The sequence below is a fragment of the Nestor notabilis genome, unplaced genomic scaffold (genome assembly GCF_000696875.1).
Source record: "Nestor notabilis isolate BGI_N333 unplaced genomic scaffold, ASM69687v1 scaffold32415, whole genome shotgun sequence".
Taxonomy (NCBI): domain Eukaryota; kingdom Metazoa; phylum Chordata; class Aves; order Psittaciformes; family Psittacidae; genus Nestor; species Nestor notabilis.
In genome coordinates, this window is record NW_009928433.1 from 1422 (window position 1) to 22530 (window position 21109).

Sequence of the window (21109 nt, forward strand, 5' to 3'; positions counted from 1 at the left end):
GTAACTTTGCAAAAAAGGTTGTGCATAGCACTTTCTCAATGAATTTATACTCAGGCAATTGGGAAGAAGGATGGCTGGGTGACCACCTAGTAAATTGCAGTGCTCTGTCAACAGAAAACTTGGAAAAATTTGACTTCCTCTATTTTTTACAGAGCCTTTTGTTTGCACAGAAGTCTAATGGCAAAGAGCTTTTTAGACCCATAAGTAGTAACTGTTTGAACACCTTGTGCTTGCGTGTGCTATAGAAGGTTGAGTTATGGCATTTAATTATGCCAGATGCTCTTGTGTTATTTTAATATTTAAAGCATTGTTTGCTGTGTTCAGTTTTGCATTATTAAAATGCCATAGAATATGAGTATTGGAAAAATCTCAAGTGCATGCTGCTTTGTTAAATGTGGGAGAAAAAGAGCAGGCTGAAAGCAGCTTGATGTACTATTGATTTATCTTTCTACAAAGTTTCTTTTCCATTATGTTTTCCTGTTTGCTTTTTACTGAGTGACTAAAACCTGGGAGGCCAAGGCTACGTGTAATGTGAGATGGAGATCTTGATGTTAGATTTGTATCTCTCTTCAGCAGTAACTGAATAAAGCTTTTCATTTAGGTTTATTTATGAAACAGAACATCACAATGGCATAGCAGAATTACTGGAAATACTGGGAAGGTAAGCTGTAGGTTTTGTTCAATTAAACTTGCTTGGTCTTCAGAGTAGACTTTAAAAATCAAATTGGGAATTGCAGATTTGTTTGAGACAGGATTAAAATAGCTTCACATCATGTCAGAGCTGTAATGAAGAGTATAAGGTTTGTGTAGGATTGCAGAAACACAGCAAAATCTTGAACTTTGTGGCAACATTTTGGGATGTGATAGTTTTTTAAATCTTATTTTTTAAGTCTTATTTCCTAGCTTAGGATCCCTGTAATTAATACTAGTTGTAAAGCAAATACAAATAATGTAGTGAGTTGAAATTTATTAAAATGTTCTTGCAACATCACTAAATGCATAGCAGGTACGCCAAGGAAGCACAGGTCATGAAACTTCAGAAATCTTCTTTTGTTAATCTTATTATTTTGCAAATTTCAGTGATGCATCCAAAAGCCCTTAAAAATTTTACAACTTAAAGCTGATAGCCCCATCAAAACTAGAGTGGTTTTTATCTACTGATTTATGTAATCCATGTGGAAGTGTGGTTTCTTTTTTAGTTTTTTGGGGTTTTTTGTTTTGTTTGTTTGCTTTTGATCTTTTTTGTTGTTGCTTTTTGGGGAGTTGTTTTTGTGTTTGTTTGGTTAGGGTTTTTTTACTATACATTAATATACTTTAAAAGCTTAGTTAGGTTTACTTTATGGTGTTTCCATATCTTTGCACATAAAAACAACGTGTCAAGGAGAGCAGGTTGCTCAGCATTGTGTCTGGCTGTGCTTTGGACATCTCCAAGGATGAAGACTTCCCCCCACCTGCTCCTCTAGGCAGCGGGTTCCTATGTTTCACCATGCTCACACACTAAAAAGCTTTTTTGCCTATGTTTGAATGAAATTTCCTATGCCAGTTGGCTCTTGCCCTTTCAGTGGGCACCACTGAAGAGTCTTGAGTCTGCCTCACATCATCCCTTCCGGTATTTGTGCACATGGATAAGATACCCCTGAGGCTTCCCTTCTCCAGGCCAAAGAGATTTATCAGCCTTCCTTTGTTATGTTAGATGCTCCAGCCCTTTTATTATCTTTGTGGCACTTTACTGGACTCCCTCCAGTACATCCATATCCTTCTTGCTCTAGGGAGCCCATAACTGGGCCCAGCACTCCAGCTGTGTCTCAACAGGGCTGAGCAGAGGTGAAGAATCACCTCCTTCAACCTACTGGCAATGCTGTTCCAAATGCAGCCCAGAATGCTGTTGAAATTGGGAAGATGTTTTAAAGTTTTCTAAGTCTACATGTCTCCCCAGAATAGTTCTTTAATTTTCATTGAAATGTTCAATGATTAAAGGAGTTACTTATCCATCCATTACCTCAACATCCTATAATCAAGTAATACTCATCAGGATATGCTGAAGACTACATAAAGCTTAAATACTAGAATATGGAGCTAAATCTTCAAAACCAGCTTTTTCATTCTTATTTTTGTTAGGGTAGCTTTAAGTGTTACAAATTTAAAAGTTAAGGTCGTTCATTATGTTTGGGTTTGGGGGTTGGTTTATTTTGGGGGAGGGGCGGGGATTGTTTGGTTGTTTTTTCTTTTTTCATTGAGGCTTCCAAATCAGAACTTCCAGTAGTTAAATTAGGGGTTTTGATCTGTAACTGTTCTGTATTGGTTATTCTTCCAGTCCAGTAAGGAGTTTAACACAGCATGTTGTTGACACGGAGCTGCTTAGGAGTAACAGTTTTTACTTGGGTTCTTGAGTTTTGACTTGTAAGAAATAGAGGAATTGAATTTCATGCTGAAGTACTGCATTTCATGTCCTTTCCTTTGCTAAGTGCTATATAATTCTGGACAAATGAACAATTCCAGTAGGAACTACTAATGCAGTTATTTGTTGGTTTTGGTTTTTTTTTTCTGACAGTCATCTTTTGACATGACTGCAGAATTTCTTCACGATCAGTCAAGGCCAAACTTGCCCCACAGTTTTGCTCATTTGTGGTTTAACAGCTCTTAAAACATCGTGGAGACACACTTTTTTGTTTTTTAATGAAGTTGATGTGTATTTGTTGAATATGTGGAGGTTGTGGCAAGAAACCATTAATGTAGTAATGGGGTTTTGAGATTATGCGTTGGGAGACTACAGGAGGAATAATTCATGTCCTCAAAAATAGTTGTGCAATCATTACTAGTGAAAATTAAACATGTAAAGCAAGGATAAGCAAGTGTTTAGTAAGCTTTAATTCTGGGACATCATCTGATTTTTGAGATCTGAAATACATTGCACCTTTTGATGGTTCTGTGAGGTTCTGGTTTTGGCTTGTTTGGTTTTGGGTTGTTTTTTTTTTTTTTAAGAGGAGTATAGTAGGTTCCTTTTGCCTGGGTGCCTTCTGTCATTGTTATTTAAAGGCATTAGAATAATAAAATAGAATTTAAAATATTAAATGGGCAATAGGATTCTCGATGTTTTAACTGATGTTAATGCTGTACAGCAGTGCAGTTCTTGTATAATTACTGACTTATGTTTTTAAATTTCTTTTCCTGACAGCATAATTAATGGATTTGCCTTACCATTAAAAGAAGAGCACAAAATATTCTTATTGAAGGTTTTGTTACCATTGCACAAAGTGAAATCACTCAGTGTCTACCATCCACAGGTAAATTTTGTTCAGCACTTTTCATACTAGTGTTAAAGTAAGTTTGCCTAGAGAGGACAGGGGTACTCTAGTCATACTGATACGAATTCTGTTCTAAGCTCCAACATTTCCCTGATAAGTGGCCTTGGAGAAATTACTTAATATATGTACCTATAATGCCTCACTTGTTGGGGCAAATTACTTTAAAAGATTACTTTAAAATAGGGTTTGTGTATAAATAAATACCTTTTTTTAAAAAAAGCACTGTAATGTTTATAGATGAAATGCATGAAGTAGTTCATTAATGTGAAAGTTCTTGACATATATCCACACACAAAATTTTTTGTTTATTTAGTTCTTGTCTGTAATGTTTAGACATACAAAGATTGCAGAAAAGTATGGGTTTAATGATTGTCACCTATAAACGGTTTTTTCTAAACTACATGGAGAATTTCAGCTGAATTCAGTTTCTTAAAACTTGAAAAGAATTAGACATTTACTGGGACATCTGATTTATATCTATAGATGTTTTTAAGAAGTAAACAGGAAAAAAAGGGTGCATATGAGTTGAAGCATGCTTATAAACCAGCTGTGTGTTTTCTGAGCTAAATTTAGTTCCATTCAGAGTTTCTAGAATGAGAAATCATACAATATTAGAGAAAATACTTGCCTGAGATGGATTGGTCTCTATCTGTTCCCTTTAATTCACAAATTCTCCAAAACCTTCAGGTGATCTGCATTCCTCGTTACCATCAGTAAGAAGAAGAAATGAGCAATGCCTCCCTTACATGTCCTACTGAATGAAATAGGAAAGCATTTTGAGTGAGCTTAGTGTGTGAAACAGCAAAATAAAACCACAGAAATCCACGCTGAAACAGTGGCAGATATTCAGAAGGATTTCCTGCCAAATCCAGATACACGTGAAGAAAGTTAATTTCTGCATCCAGTTCAAATTTATTGTAAAATAATGGAGAACACAGAGTGTAATCTTTGTACATTCCTCAAATTACCTGGGGACGTTCTTGGTAGCAGTCACCAGAAAGCAACTGGGTTCATCAGCTGAACTTCCATAAATTGGGAGACACGAGAAAAATGGTTAAGCAGCGATCCTCCCATTTACATTGGGACCACTGGCCTATTAAATTAAAGGGGTATGTGTAACAGTTCACCATACAGGCACGGATAGACAGTCTGATTCTCAGAATTGAAGTTGGTAAATACCTCAGCTTGTATCAGCTTTATGTTGAGTTACACAGTTAGCATTAGTTCTCATATCTAGAAAACCCTAACATTTACGTCTGTTCAATGCATTTTTAACTAAGGTTATGAAACAGAAAATACTTACTAAATCAGCATGGGATTCCAGAATGTTAGCAAGTGGAGAGCACTTTAAAGGACAAGATAGTGATTTTTAAATCCTCTGTTTGAAAAGATGAAGTGTGCTGAAATGCAAAGTACTAGATCTAAAAAGAAAACATCACATTATGTGTTTGCCTCTATTATAACCCAGAAAAAGGTGAGGACAGACTTGGGAAGGTTGGGGAAAATTAGTAAAATGTATTTACCCTTTTATTTAAATTGTCTGCCAAATAATTTCTGAAAAAATTACAGAAAAAAACATTGTGTTTTTGTTTGAATTAGTAGCATTCTCCACTTATGCTAGTGATTTCAACATGGCTTATGTTTCACAGTGAGCATTAATAAATATCTCTCTTTCTGTAGCTGGCATACTGTGTAGTTCAATTTTTAGAAAAGGACAGCACACTTACAGAACCAGTAAGTTTATCTTCCATTATTATATGTTTTGGAATATTAATATTCCTTTCATCTGTAGACTGTTTAAGGGGGTTTGAGGATCAAAATATTGCTATGTAATTGTTTTATTAGGAAGAGTTACATACTTAATAATTCTGATCTGTCAAATTCAGTTTTTTCCAACAGTTGTTTGAATGTCAAAATGAATTAAAACAAACATTAAGAGCATACCTTTTACAAACAGAGAAGAATTTATTCTGCTTATTTTGTTCTGGCTGTCTGGATATGAAATGGTCAATGCGGAAGTGGTTTAGTCAGAAATCAGCTTGCCTGAACTGTGCTCTATAGAGAGACTGATGTTATGATGGAACACAGATTTCTGGCACACGGAGCTACCTACTAATGCAAGGCTTATGAGTTAGATCCTGTTCATGTCTATTAAGTTTGGACCATAGACAAAAACAGATGTTAGTCTGGCTGCACGTAATTGCATAGATGAATACTTTTAATTGTCCTTGGTAGTGTATAGTGCTTTGCCTCATTAAGCCCAATATGAAGTAGGTAAGAACTAATTTGTTTAAACACTAAGTAGCAATCAGTACAATGATTGTTATTAGCAAAAGTGCACATTATTAGATTATAACCATTTCCATTTTAAAATGGGAACTGGGATTCTTGAAACAAATGGAGTATGCAGCTGAGCATGAACTCTCTTTTGACTTGGAAATTTTAACATTTGTTAAGTTATCAAATGTCAGACGTTGTGCTATATGACATCTGGAAATCTTAGCTTGCTTCCAGAAATGGGACAACAACAAAATTATTTAAAAATCTAGCATATGCATCACTGAAGTACTAAGGTGTCCTTCAGAAATTCTGGTTATTAACAAAAAAACTCTGTTTTCCCTTCTCGATGTCATATGAGACTTTTTGACATCTCATTGAAAAAATCTGCATAAATTTTCCAAGGACATAGTATCTGCTTTCATACAAAAAGTAGACTTTTATAAAAATTGCAGACAACAAAAATAGAAACTTTTTTTTTCTCTAAATGAGAGCAAAAATTGTTCTCTGAGAGAAAGGCTAATGAATCATTGCAACTCTTAAACTATATAAAAAGACAAAATATACATTTTATTTATAAATGAGTTTTTCCAGAAGTCTGTACTGTTCTGGATTTTGACTCCACTTCTGCATCTAGGCCTAGACAGACACTGTTGTATTTTTGTTCTTTATATGGCTTTTTAGTCTTTAATTGCAAAACAAAAGCATTTATAAATTTATATGTTCAAGGATGCATTAATTACTCATCAAAATATCTAAATTTACAATTCAGTGCTGTAGTAATTTAAAGTATTTAAATATCCTTTGAAGGAAATTGTCTTCCTAATTGAATATTCTTTGGTACTAAATTGCCACAGGTAGAAAACAGGTTTTATGGTTAAAAAAAATATAAAATCTTACACTTTGGTTTGAAAACTAAAATCTTTGGGGAAAGAAAAATCATTATTCTTTCGTAACAAACACATTTGTGTATTTCCAAAGATTCTTGAATAAATTATGATGTAATCAGTAACTACACTGATAAATATGATGTCTAAATACATTTTAACTGCTAAGCTAGTATCACTTTTCAGGCTTAAATTCTTCGACTTACATATTCAGTAGTTGGTTTTCAGTTAGATTTGAGAAACATTTCCCACAGACGTATAGACTCTTTTTGAAGAGTTGTGAGCTAACCGGCAGACAACTTCCTTCAGATCACATTTTTATGGATCCCACCCATCTGTCTTTTGAGTATTCATGTTTTGCTAGGCAAAAACTGCTTCAGCAAGCTGGATAAATAATAGTTATGAAGAAAGCCAAATCTGTGATTATAGTAATTTAGCCAGTTAAATAAAACTCGAAGCTTTAAGAGCAACATGTTTAGAGTTTGTTGGTCATCTGTCAATTCGGGTATTAATAGTAAATACTTTCTTAAAATATAATCATAAAACTTAATTTCTTAAGCTTTGGAGTACAGCTCCAAGAAATTAGAGATTTAAAGCTGCTTTTGCTTAAAAGGTAGGTAGTTTTCCCCATAGTGTAACAGCAAATTTGCACTTTGGTCATGCCAGGCTGGGGGTCAGGTCACTCTCTCGTCTTTTGATTATTATTTTTGAACATGTCTTCTAGGTGTATAACTTCATTCTCCAAAGAAGTGGTTTTAGATACATTAACAATTATTTCTGCGATAAACGTATCTGATCACTGCTGTCACATGGGACAAGATATCCGAGTTGTGTTGTGTTTAAAATATCAGACTTCTTGATGAGATAAAATTTAGTGCAATAAAGTCAAATTACTGTGAAGATAATGTTCACTTTGTCTGTACAGGTGGTAATGGCACTGCTGAAATACTGGCCAAAGACTCACAGTCCAAAAGAAGTCATGTTTCTAAATGAACTAGAAGAAATTTTAGATGTTATTGAACCATCTGAATTTGTAAAAGTTATGGAGCCTCTTTTCAGACAGCTAGCCAAATGTGTGTCCAGTCCACACTTCCAGGTCTGTACATACTGAATGTACTCTGAGCATTTTTATAAAGCAGACTTGTTAATGGTAGTACCTACTATTATTCAATGGGTTTTATTTGTTGCCAGAAAAAAGTACTCAATTCTGTGTTACATTTTAGGGATCCATATCTTAGCTTTATTGTTTCTTTTCTAGAGGGTGGTATGTGCATTCATATTGGGTGATTCACTTCATGTTACGCTAAACTTAAAAGCTCACTGTTTTCAGAAGTACATAAACCCTTCCAGTGCATAGTGTTTGCATTTCACTGCTTGTAATAGAGTTCTACAAATACTCTTTTTTTGGGAAAATATTTCTTTGCTTGAACTTCAGAGTTCATAGGTTATAGTTTGAATCATGTCCCTATCACGGAAAAAAGCAATTTTTCTGTAGCATTTTCCATAAGCTCCATGGCTCCATTTGCACTAGAAAAATCAAAATCTAATCTTACCTTTCCCTTAATTCTGTCAAATGTTTCAATTATTTGCTCTTTATAAGAGGTTGTCTGAAGTTTTCCTTTTTTCATGTCATCTTAGGTTGCAGAGCGAGCATTATACTACTGGAATAATGAATATATTATGAGTTTAATTAGTGATAATGCAGCAAAAATTTTACCCATCATGTTTCCATCCTTGTACCGGAATTCAAAGACACATTGGAACAAGTAAGAAACACTTGTAAAAACAAAATTCTGCTACTTCACTTATGTCTAGTTTTAGGCTTAGAAGTGGTTCAGATATTTGAGTTGCTAGCTTTAAGTGTGTTGAGCTGTTTATTCTATGACATTCAAGTTGCTGAATAAGGAGGAGACTACTGTTGTCAAAATTTTTAGGAAATACTAAGAACTGAGGAAGATAGGGTTTCCTTTTTTTCATCAAACCAGAAACAGTGTTTTTAGTGCATCTCATCCATGATGTATTTTTATTAATATGAAGCAAATTCGGCATGAATCTGTAGTTCAGGTACTTCTAAAGACTGTGATTTCTGATCTCTAACGTCTTTGCTGTTTTGCATTTCTTCTGCATTCTAATGAAATATATATTGTAGATCAAGTCAGTATTTCCTGCCCTCCTCCTCGCCCCTCCCATTCTTTATTATTTTTCTCTTCTTTCTCCATTGACTATTTTCACTTTTTTTCCCCCACAATAACATAGTACTTATGCATGAAAACAGTCCTGGTCAGCTCCTTTCTGCAGCTGTTCCATTGTAAAGTGCCTCTTTGTTTGAGCTGTTGTGCAACTGCTGGGATGATGAAAGTATCACAGTCTAGTGCTGGCCATGAATTGAGGACTGCTGATGGGTTGACCAAGAATGAGAAATCAGTCTGCCACTAAACACAGGATAAGAAATGGAAAATAAAGAGATATTAAAGTAATTGGTTACTGTCACTGGATGTAAGCAATAAGTAATAATGTACTCATTAATAAAACTCTGATTCAGTGATGCAATTGTACGCAGTAGATGTGGATCGCTGTTGGCTGTGTTTTCTGGCTTTCAAGGCCGTGCATTCATTTTACTCCGGGCAGAAGCCGTGCTACCCAGTACAGCTGCACTCTTATTTGTAGCTCACATGTATGATACAAAGTAATCATTGAATGGATTGCTTTTTGAATTTAATTATCAACAGTAGATTACAGACTGGAACTGTAAACTACTCTGTACAAGTGCTCCATAAAGCAGATTACTTTTGTTTATTTTTTCTGATGTTTTCCACTTTTCTGACACTTTTTCTGGAGTGTGTGGCATAATTGTGTTGAAGTGGGTGCTTGTTGCTGTGTGACAGTTCTTTAAATGAATGGTGTCTTTGCCATGCTCCTTTGAATCATTAATGTTGGAGTGTTTTCCTTGAATTTGTCAGCTGTCAGTATGTTACTTATATCAAGATCTTTAATGTCATCTTGCATTTTTTCTAATAACCCTAGTCTGATTAGTGTCAGCTACTAAATTTCAAAACTGCTCCTGTATTAACACACCTACTATTAAAAATTAAGTTCAAACATCAAAAGTGATGCGTAGTACTGTAGAGAAAGAAGGCTGCATTTGAAGTTGGTAATTTTAGTACTTGTGTTAGCCCTTTTGAGGGTAAGCTGAAACTTCCACTAACTAGTTTTGTTTCTGCTTATTCTGAAATGATGTAATTTTCCAGTTATGTAGGCTACTGGCTATTGTTGACCAGAAAAAAATAGATTTCAAAGTTTAAAGTACTGAGTTTCAACCAGAAGTTTTACTTATAGGACAATACATGGCTTGATATACAATGCTCTGAAACTCTTCATGGAGATGAACCAAAAACTGTTCGATGACTGCACACAGCAATTTAAAGCAGAAAAACTGAAGTAAGTTTTCATGTCAGTGTGTCTGTCTGTTCTTGAATAATTTGTTCTATATCTCTGAAAAACTACTGTGTCTTTAGCGGGGAAGTTGTCCATTCGATTGCAGTACAACAGTCCCAAAATCGACTTGGTGAAACTGAAAAATCTCCTCAACAGTAGGATGCCTTATGTAGTCTTAGACCTAATAATGCTGGGGGTCACAATCTTCCTAAAAATAAATTTTCTTGAGAGGGTACTCGTAAAAGAGTTTAATTAAATAGTTTAGTTTACATCCTGTGATTATTTTAGCATGCTTTATTTACCCAGTGTTATTTTCTTTCATGCTGTGGCTCAGTTCTTCCCAAAACACTTTTCCAGTATTTTAAAGGATTGCATTGTGTCTCAGCATATGTGAATGTTTTTCTAAAAACTACCCAAAAAAAAGTTGTTAGTCTATTGTAATACAGGGCATTTGTACATTACCTGCCAGAAGACTCCTGCTGAGTTTAGTATATTCTTGCATAAGCCAGTGAACAGAGCAGGGATTTAGAACCTAGAATTTTTCTGGTTCATGCTCCCAAATGCAGCTTTTCTGATCATAAAGTCACTTCTGTTCCTCCATTTCCAATTTTTTTAGACATAGTGTTTTGAATATTCAGTATATTATAAAGCCTACTAAAGCGAGATTGGGAAGTCAAAAGTATTAATGGTTTCACTCTTACCTTAGGGGCTGGGGAATATAGTTAGAAAGTGGGTACTGAAAATACCTGGATTTGAATTCTATTTTTAATTTCAAAATGAAAAGGGATTCCTTAAAGTAGTGGCTCAAATTACACACCCATTTTAAACCAATATACTGGAAGTAGTACGAATTCTTAATGGTGATTAATTTGTCCAAGTTTTGAAGTTCATAATTAGAATTTAAGTAGAATTGAGCTCGTATCTAAGTTGTGTGTGTGTGTTTATAGATAACGAAATGTGAACATTTGCTTTTTTAAAAAATGCTATGTAAGTCTCTTCCCTCATAGCAAGTAAGTAGAATTCTTTTGAAATGTGAAAGCAAACTTTTCTTCTGGTTTTTTGGACCTTTTCTGGGTGGCATTTTGGGTGTGAACTAAGGCAGGCAGAGTGCTGAGTGACGTACTAACAAAACCAAACAAAAAATATCCCCTACTACACAAGAACTTGGGGGGGGGCTAAAGAGTTCTTCCCCTTAAGCTGAACTTAATTGAGACTTGGGGGCAAATTTTGGATGTGCTTGAATATAACTGCTTTTTTTGTCCAGTTGGGGTTTTTTACATTTGGATCATCTGCTCTATGCATTGAAGCCTGAGAGCATTTTCAGCACTCTTAAGCTCAAAGCCCTTTTAAACTCTACCAGCTTTCAAAGACAGGTGTTCATTCTAGTCTCTGCAGTAAGTTATTTAACTGTAAGAAAGAAAGAGTTAAAAACATAACCCTACATTTTACCATTTTAAACTACAGTAAGCAGAAAGAAACAAACCTTTCCTGCTTTAATGAGGAGGAAAAACAGGCATCCCATGTCATCCCTCTTGGCTTGGGACTCCCTTGAATGAGTGTTTGTACGTGGGTACTTGTTAATTCAAGATGTCTCTGGACCTTTTCCTTTAAACTATTACCTTATGCCATTGGGCTGACAGACAGTAAGAATCTCTGCCCTTTTTTACGATGAGATACTAGTTTCCTATGTTTCAATATAGAATTCAAATACTACAAAGTTGAAACCCAAACAATTTCAACATAGATCAAGAATTGTTTTCATCTTAAGTCTTTTAACATACAGTTATTAATCATAGAATAGTTAGGGTTGGAACCCCTTAAGATCATCTAGTTCCAACCCCCTGCCATGGGCAGGGACACCTCACCCTAGACCATGTCACCCAAGGCTCTGTCCAACCTGGCCTTAAACACCGCCAGGGAATGGAGCATTCACAACTTCGTTGAGCAACCCATTCCAGTGCCTCACCACCCTCACTGTAAAGAACTTCTTCCTTATATCTAACCTAAACTTCCCCTGTTTAAGTTTGAAGCCATTACCCCTTGTCCTATCACTACAGTCCCTGATGAAGAGTCCTTTCCCAGCATCCTTGTAGGCCCCCTTAAGCAACAAGCTGGCTGATATCAGCTTATTTTTTTTATGAGATTTTTTTTTTCTTTTGCAATCATGAGGTATTGATATGATGCCAATTATCCTGTCAATAGGAAGTGGTATTTTGGGCAGTAAGCTAAAACACTTTAATAATATAATTTATTGTCTTGATTTCCAGTGAATTTCGTCATGCTTAAGAAAGTATCCAAGTTGAGATACAAAATTCACCAAGCTGCTTTTGCTATTTTTGCTTCTGTTTTTTTTTTTTTTTTTTTTCCCCCCCCCAGAGAGAAGCTAAAATTGAAGGAACGGGAAGAAGCATGGGTTAAAATAGAAAATCTAGCCAAATCAAATCCCCAGGTATTTAGAAAAGATTAACATGTTCATGTTCAAATACCTTAGTTTTGTTAAATATCAGTGGGGGAAAGAGGTCTTGCTGATCATGGAAATAAAGCAATTTCACTAATTGTATTATGAAAATATATACAATAAAAATACTTTTTAAAATTTGTAACTTTTGCTTGTGCAAGTAATTGTTTTTTAAAAAAGAAGGTTTCTGAAAAGTATGATATGAAGTACTTTTTCCTTTTCTTAGGAGATTATTGTATACAGGAGTATAGAGGAGATACTGTATTGCGATTTGAAAAGTTATTGTGCAAAGTTAAGGAAAACAGAGATGCCATAATTGGTTTCTCTTGAAAAGCTGTTTTGCAAACAATATATTACAAAAGAGATCTTTCTGCAAACTGTGAGTTATGACTGGTCAGTTTTCCTCTGTGTCTAATGGATTAAAGTAATAATGTTCATTCTTGTCTGCTGCATTTGTTCTCCTACTTGCATTGGGCCGGTATTCTGGTGAACCTGCACCTCAGGTTCTTACCCGAAGGAAAATTTACTTTTCCTTTTAGTAAATAACCTACATTACTCAATGTGACTGAAATTTTGATATAGAAACAAAGATAATTTATACTATTCATTATATTTTGAGATTATGGGAGAGGGGGATGGTTTGGCTTGGGTGTTTTGGGCTATATTTTTGGTTGGGAATATTTTCCCTATTTTGCTTGGGGAATGCTGCCAGTTTTCCTTTATCTCAGTCATACCGATTACTGCTACGGGCAAAAAGACCCTAAGCATTTTAGTTACTTTGCAGCCAGAATTTTACTTTACCGCAGCAAGAAACTTACTGTTCTGTATCTTTACATCATCTAGCTGAGATTCAAGAGGTGGAAGAGGGAGTAATAGTACTCTATATACAGAAGTGGGACACTTTATGATCTCAGTGCTATTTTAAAACAGAGTATAGCGTCATCTTTTTTCTAAGAAGGCGGAATTTCATGAATGTTTTTGGTTTTTTTTTTTCCCTCAAGGGACATGCTGAAATAAAATTTGTTAAACAAAATGTCAGCTGACAACAGACGAGCTAAGTTGATCAAAAAAGATTCATATGAAAGTAGCACTTCCAGTGATAAAACATTCTGTTAATCAGATAAGCCCTATGAAAGCCTTGCTTGAACAGAACTTGAAATGTGTGGTCATTTGCTATTGCAAATGACAAACTATTGCATGTCTGGCTAAATAAGGGGATTGACTTGCAATAAAAAATTAGTTTCTTCCCAAGTTATTTTTTGTAACTACATTTTCTGAAACTCATTAACACAACCTGTATACAAGTATGTTCTGCATAGTGTGCTTGAGGAGCATTTAAAAAAAATTAAAATTTTTAAATAAATACCTTTAAAAAAAATAATTAATTTGAACTGAATTGGCATAAGGTTAGAAATGCTTTTAGCACTCTATATAATGGCTTTTTAAGGGTTCTGTGAATTGTTTTAATTTTTTTCCTAGAATTTCTGTTAGAAATTTAATTTGTCTAATTACTGACAGTTGCTGTTCAGAGCTGTTCCTGACTCTGCATGGCATGAGAATACATTTTAAGATTTTTAGATCATTGTAATTGGATTTGCTAAATTCTTGCTATCAATTTTTTCTATTTTCTCACCTGGATTGTTATTGCTATACTCAGATACTAGCATATTATGAGGAAAAAAATGGATGAAAAATTGTGTGTGTGTTTCTAAATTAATTTTGATTTCAAGACCACATACACTTCATCTGAGTTAAAATACCATCTAAATTACGAAGTTTGCTGTACAGTAAGCTTACATGCTATACAAGAGGCTGTTTCTCAAGACAGAAAAGTTTAATATTCTGTTTTGAAATTACTATAAACTTATATTAACCATATTTGGTGTTTCAACAGTGTATTTTCTCTTCCAACATGGAACTGCACCAGAAAGTAAAATCATTGTGTTTGGGTTGCTACATTGTTCACCAATCACTAGACAATGTACTGATAAGATGTCAGACAAATGTTTGCCAAAATAGGCATATTCAATACTGGCAACATCTGAATATTTTAAAATTCAACCTCATAATCAAAGCATAATTTTTGTGTGTGTGTGTTCTGACTGTATTTTTCAACAGGATGTTTCTGCCAAGTGAAAGTATTGGAATTCCATTTTAAAATTTATAACTTGGTGCCCGGAAGCATAAGATATTGAAGCTAATCTCAAATAACTAATCATACCATTCAAATGCTGAAATACACTCTTACTATTTAGGTGTTACTACTAAGAATGATTATTTTAACACTTTGCATTTTATTAGTACCCAACATATAGTGACACAAGTTTGCTGAACAGTCCTGTTGCAATGGAAACAGATGGGCCTTTAATTGAAGATTTGCAGATGCTGAAAAAGACAGTGAAAGAAGAGGCTTGTCAGGTAAAGCCATGTGAAGATAACAAAGTACTCTAAATTATGATTTTTTTTTTTCCAAGTGACTGTTAATCATAGCCATAAATCTATGTTCTATTTACAGCCCCATAACCTTTTATCCTAGAGTAATAAAGTTCCTTAGAGCTGCCACTTTTAAGTGGTACCGTAGAAGCCAGGAATAGTGTTTTATTTCTAATGCCTGTGAATCTGCTGTATGGTCTCTTTTTTGACATTTCTTCTACAGAAATTTTCATTTTCTTTTCACTTAGAAATAACATTTTGTGTCATGATGGGAACAATGATCTTACTTTAAGGATAGTTAAAAATAAAATTGAACTCTACAACATCATAGTCTGTTCTCTTCCCTATATAAGGCTGGGGGGGGTGTTGTAGGAAAATGTATGTATAAATGTATATAGTCAGATTCCAGTGATGACATTTTTGTTTGTTGTTCAGAGCCGCCTTAGAGACTAAAGCAACTATGTTTTGAAAAATATGTAAAGTATGCATTTGTCTTGTCCACTGAATGGGTCATCTTCCTCAGTCTACCATGTGTTATGTTCCATTACCTACTAGTGTCCTTGGACTCTCAAGGTCATTCCAGTCTTCTCATCTTTAGCTAAGGCTTAGTAATCTTCAGGTATTTTTAATTTAACTTCAGTTAAATAGAACTAGAATGCTGACATTCAAACTAGAGATTTAAACTTGGAGCTGATGGAAAACAGAAAGGTGCCGGGGAGCATCGCAGTATCAGGGTATGTGGTAGCAGTATCAGTAATACGAATATCCGTAAATCCAGCAAAGTTTTAAGACCAGAGAAATGAGCTGGAGGTGGAAAAACTGGTTGAAATCAAAGATAGTCTCTTAATTTGAACCAATATATCAAACAAATTTAATAAAAATAAGCATATTTTCAACCTAACCTTCTAGGTTACCTTCTTAAAACTCCAGTGTCATTGCCCTGCAAGATTATTTAATATTTGTCCTGTGGGATTTTGAATGAAGGCTGACATCAAAAGAAATACTGGAATGCATCCAAGACATGTTCAGTGATTGCTGGTTTTTAAGCACTTGTCTCTGGAGTGGAACCCCTATGCATTACATGTAATTCTTGGTGACTGAATTACATGCCTGTTGAGAGCAGTGAATGAGGATAGCATTCCCCTTAATGGAAATGCTGTTAGAGCTAGTCAGTGAGGAGTACTGAGCTTAATAAATTTCTAAACCTCTGCCTTTTTTCAGACCTTTGATAGCTTAGGTAGGCCCCGTGTGATGGGGAGAGGGTCCTCCTTTCACATCTCCAGAGCCTAGAACCAGTTCTAGTGGAGGAAAGTGTGTACAAGATTATCGGGAAAAAAAAAAAAAAGAACTGCTTAATCTTAGAGTTGTGTTAATGGTAGTGTCCATCTTTTACTATGCTATGTCCTAGGCCCTAATGATTTTCTGAAGATGTAGCAGACCTAGGTTCAATTTCTGTCCTGGCCAGAGGGAATGAAAGCTTGTACCTGCTAAGTCTGAGTGCTCTAACATTAGTTCTAGAAGAAAATCAGCCGAAGTGTGACATATACTAGTAGTTGGGAGAAACAGTTAAGAACAAACCAGTCCCAGCTGCTGAAGTGTTTGGAGATTTGGGTCAGTGTTATACAATACAAAATGTGCAAAGAGTAATGGCAGCCCAAACTAATACTAAGAACTCCACCTAGGTCTTGACTTCTTTTCTACAAAGAATTCAAGTTCAGAGCTATGATGTTGGAGCTGTAGTGTTTCAGATGGAGGATGTATGCATTGCATTCCTAATGGATGAGCTTGATTTGGTTAAGTCTGGATCACAAGTAAAGAAAAGGATTGATTAAGGATTAGGGTATTGCAGAAAGCAAGCAAGCTAAGCATTCTTGCATTAGTCTGAGAGGACACTGGAAAGACAGTTATGAACCCCTGGCTAAGTACCATTACAAACTGATGCCAAAATAAGAAATACTGCAGTTATGAGGGGTGAGGAGCCAGTCAAAATGACAGCTTAGTTTATTTTTTAAATAAAACTTCAGAAGTGAGGAGCTGTGTAAAGATCAATACAGTTGCAGTGAAAGTAAGGTTTATGCCAGAGGTTAGCAATGTAGCAGAATGTCCGTACTGAAGAGGTGATGCAATGACTGAGAAAAACACACCAGGATTATTTTTTTCTGTACCAGACTGTGTGAGAGTTTTTAGGGTATACTCTGCTACAATAAAATTTGACTACCATGACTTACTAACTTTTTGAACATGCTAGTAAATCAATGGCTAAGTAAAAGCCAATCAGTTTTTATAAGGACTTTTTTATAGAAGATGAATAAACATCATTGGCCTGGCGTGATGATCTTTAGATCTTTTCCAACCCTACTAACTATTCTATGATCTAAAGGCAAATTACGGTGAGACGCGGGAAGTATATAAAGACACCATTACATAGTTTAAAGATACTTTGTTAGCAGTACGGTCTGGCTTTGAGAGAGCATCAGTAAAATAATAGAGCAGAAGCTTAAATTTTCAGATATATGAATAGGGCAAGTAATTAGAAGAATGGGAAAAAAATCATTTATCTTAAGTGTAGAGACAAAATGAAAAATAAGTGAGATGATAATTTTATTTTTCAAAATGTTATCAAGTGATAAGCATGGTAGTAATGCCAAGATGGCTAATAGCTTAGAATTTCTTACTTGTTTCTAATATTGCCTCTCAGCAAAAAAATAGGTTTAGGACTTGAAACTGGGTAACTAGTGGGGTAAAGAGGAGAAGATATACATTTTTTTCTCGTGCCTTTTTTTTTTTTTTTTTTTTTAATTATTTTTCCTATAAATGAGCCTACTGATGTGCAAGAAATACTTTAACTATTTATTAATTAATATTTTTAGCCAACTTTCTTCTATTTTTATTTCAGGCACAGAAAGATCAGAAAAAAGATCGTCCGCTTGTGCGACGCAAGTCAGAACTGCCTCAGGATATCTATACCATGAAAGCCTTGGAATCACATTGCAGAGCTGATGAATTAATATCACATGATGGGCATTAAACTATTACAGTGAAATATTATTTTGGAGGAAAAGTTGTTTTTTTTCTGGACTCAGTTCTACAGTAGAACTTACTTTCTTGTGCCATACCAATCAGTTACACACAAAGTCAAAGCTTTCTTCAACCCAGTTCTGTAGGCAATAATAGAGTATGCAGCTCAAGATTAGTAGTTCAAACAATGGTAAATTACTTAATTCCACATGCAGAATATTGGGTTGACTATAATCAAGTGGACGCAATTTCCTGGAGGTGGTGTTATAGCACCAGCTAGCTGATATCATGCAGTTTTTATAGTCATATTTGAGAAAAGCATTCTATGAACTCTTTCCATCTAAGTGAATGACCAATAGTTGGTACTAATGATAAATGTGTGTTTTCAAAAAGTAAAATTATTTCAAATTTAAGTATTAAACTTTTTCTAGGATTTCTGAACTTTACAGTTGTCGCCACATTGTTGCTGTCTTGCAATATACCAGCAGTTTTGAAAATACACAGTTATTCTTTCGTACTATAAAACATGGCTTACAAACTGGTAACTTTCATGACAATCCTCAATCATCATTCCTTTCTAAGAATTCTGTAAATTTATTTCTCATTTACTTAGGATAAATATATATATCTATATATACCATGTCCTAATACTTTATGTATATTTAAAGCCATATTTCCCAGTCTTTAGTGTATATTACGGCACCAGTATTCAAGATATGAACTGGTAGAAGAATTTTTCCTAAAATTAAAATTTGTTTACTATGACTGGGAAAAGACTGAATATAAAATTTCATTTTAAGTTTTTTCAAGTCAATAAAGTACTCTTTCACTGTTTTCTCCCTTATCTGAGCTTTTAATACTCAGCGTTTTTCTTGGGCTCTAGGAGTTCAATATTCTGTGGCAGATACTACGCGTGATTTCAGTTGCATCAGTTTTTATCTGAAAGATGAACATAACCTTTCAGGAAACACAACATCACAAGCTTATTAAATAAGAAAAAGAACAGACCCTTGAATTCCATTCTGCTTCTTTTCAAATGAGTCTAAGAGCTGAGGAGATAGTGACCATAATTTTACAGTGAAAATATTTTTTTGTTGTTGTTGTAAAGAGCACATGTGCTGCAAATACACCTCACAAGTGAACTGAAAATGCATCTGAGTTGCTGATGATCTTCAAATGCTGCTATATATTCCACAAGATTACTTGCATGTAATGAGCTTTTTGTTGTAGATGGGAAAGCACGGGAGGAAAATCTCTAAAAAATATAGTGCTTTGTCTTCAATATTTGATTTCTCTCAGGGTGGCCAGTATTTTGACTTACTTATCCTGCTTACAAGCTGTTTGAAATGTGTTCTGCTATTCTAAATGGGTGATTAGTTTCTTTTGTCTCTGGCAGTAACATGATATAACTTAATGTTTAATGTCTTGATGCATAAAGAGATAAAAACGCAGCTTCTTTAAAAACAGTTTTGTTTTACTTTTTAAGGAAGTATAATGTCTCCTGCATCCATTCAAAAAAAAATGCGCAAAGCAGACATTTGTAGTAACCTTGTGCATATGTAGTGCCTGCTGTTTGTTGGTTGCATTTAACATTCAAATTCTGGTATTTGTCATGTTGTCTATTGGAAGACAATTGAGGGTGGTAATTATTGGCTTAAAACACCTAAATTTAAAGACCAACCCAACTTTTAAGTGGAACGTCCACTGTGTCTAAAAACATTTCCTGTAAAACTTGAAAAAGAATATGCTTTACCATTAGGATAAACTATATTAAAACAGTTTAAAGATGCCTTCTCCTTTTGAGGGAAAAAGGGTGCTTTTTTAATTGTGTAAAGCAATGTCAGTGTATTTTGATATACCATTGTTTGAACTTCCATCTTTAGCTGGTAGATTATCAGTTACCTTTGATTTTGGGTGTATGTTTGTGCAAGAGGTTGCTGAAAGGAATTATGTTACCCAAAGGAGCAAAAAAAAAAAAAAAAGTATATCAATGTTTGATTGATTGTGTGATGCTCAACGTATAAGAACATCTTTCACTGTCTAGATTTTATTTTTGTTCTTTATTGAAGATAAACACTCACCAAAAGGGAAATATTACGGTTTTTTTAAAAGCTTAAATTTCATCATGAAGTCATATTTGAAGTTTTGGGCTACTGAAATTTGCTTAACAATATTCCAAAATCTGTCACCACTAGTGGGTTAGCATGTTTATTATCAATATTTATAAAGTTCTAATAATCCTGTACAAAACCATTCTAAAACTAAAACATCCAAAATAAAAAGCAAAATTAAAGTAGAATTTTGGTGATTGTTTTTCTTCATAAAGGTCTGTCTGAAACCTTCCCCAGTTTTCCAAAATTACACCTGTACATCAGGAATGTCAAAAGTAATATTACAAGTGTCTTTTTAGTGTGGCTTTAGTATGGCTTCATTTTAATATTGTACATACATTGTACCTTGTTTTATGGTAATAAGTAATAAAAATGTAGACTTCATATTTTGTACAGAATCGTCCTATGTACAGAATAAAAAGTTCCTAGAAACAGCAAAAATAGGTAAGTGGCACAATTATTTTTCATTACACAGTATCTGTAACATTATGCATTAGTGAAATGTTAAGTTCAAATGTACCTACATTTTTTAACATTTTGTAATTCAATTTTTTGTTCTGGCATTGTTTCCGAAGAACTTCATACACCTGCCATTTAATATGCTTTTATCTAATTTTAGAACTTATAAAAAAAATGGTGTATTATATGGACAAATAAAGACCATGTGAATTTTACTTGTTCATCATGAAACTAAATTTAGCACAGGGTGCTTGGGGATGTGTAAATTATAATTGTTAGCAGAATTAGCTGTACAAATTAAGATAATACCATACACTTCACCTGCAAAAAAGGTTTATTGTAAGGCAATTAGTAAAAAATGGGAATAATGGATATTCCGTAGAAAAAGCAGATACATCTTTTGGAACAACTGTCAGGACTGAAAGAAATTTTCTGAATTTCTTCCAATCTACGAATATGAAAGATGCACCTTTCATATCACAGTGGTTTTCCCTGTAACTTCTATATTAACTGGCTTCAAGCAAAGAAACCATAAATTCAGGGATTATAGTGTGGTAGGTGGTATGTGGTCAAAGTGACTGAAAGAAAAAACTTTCAATCTGCAATAGGAATTGTCTTACCTCTGTAATCCATAAAAGTTTAATAGAGCTAAGCCAATAACATAAAGCTGACATACAATAAGTGGTGGGGTTGGGGGAGGGTTCTAAGTGTGGTGGGATCAGTATC

General features: G+C 34.5%; 1 protein-coding gene across 1 annotated transcript; it reads left to right on the forward strand.

The window, feature by feature from the left end:
- Positions 1–601: 601 nt before the first annotated feature.
- Positions 602–20363, forward strand: LOC104400170 (serine/threonine-protein phosphatase 2A 56 kDa regulatory subunit gamma isoform-like; the record flags this gene model as incomplete). Its single annotated transcript, XM_010014498.1, has 9 exons — positions 602–661; positions 3176–3284; positions 4986–5039; positions 7395–7565; positions 8108–8235; positions 9806–9907; positions 12281–12353; positions 14664–14780; positions 17692–20363. Coding segments are annotated over 9 exons (946 nt in total), but the record flags the coding sequence as incomplete, so codon positions are not given.
- Positions 20364–21109: the final 746 nt, after the last annotated feature.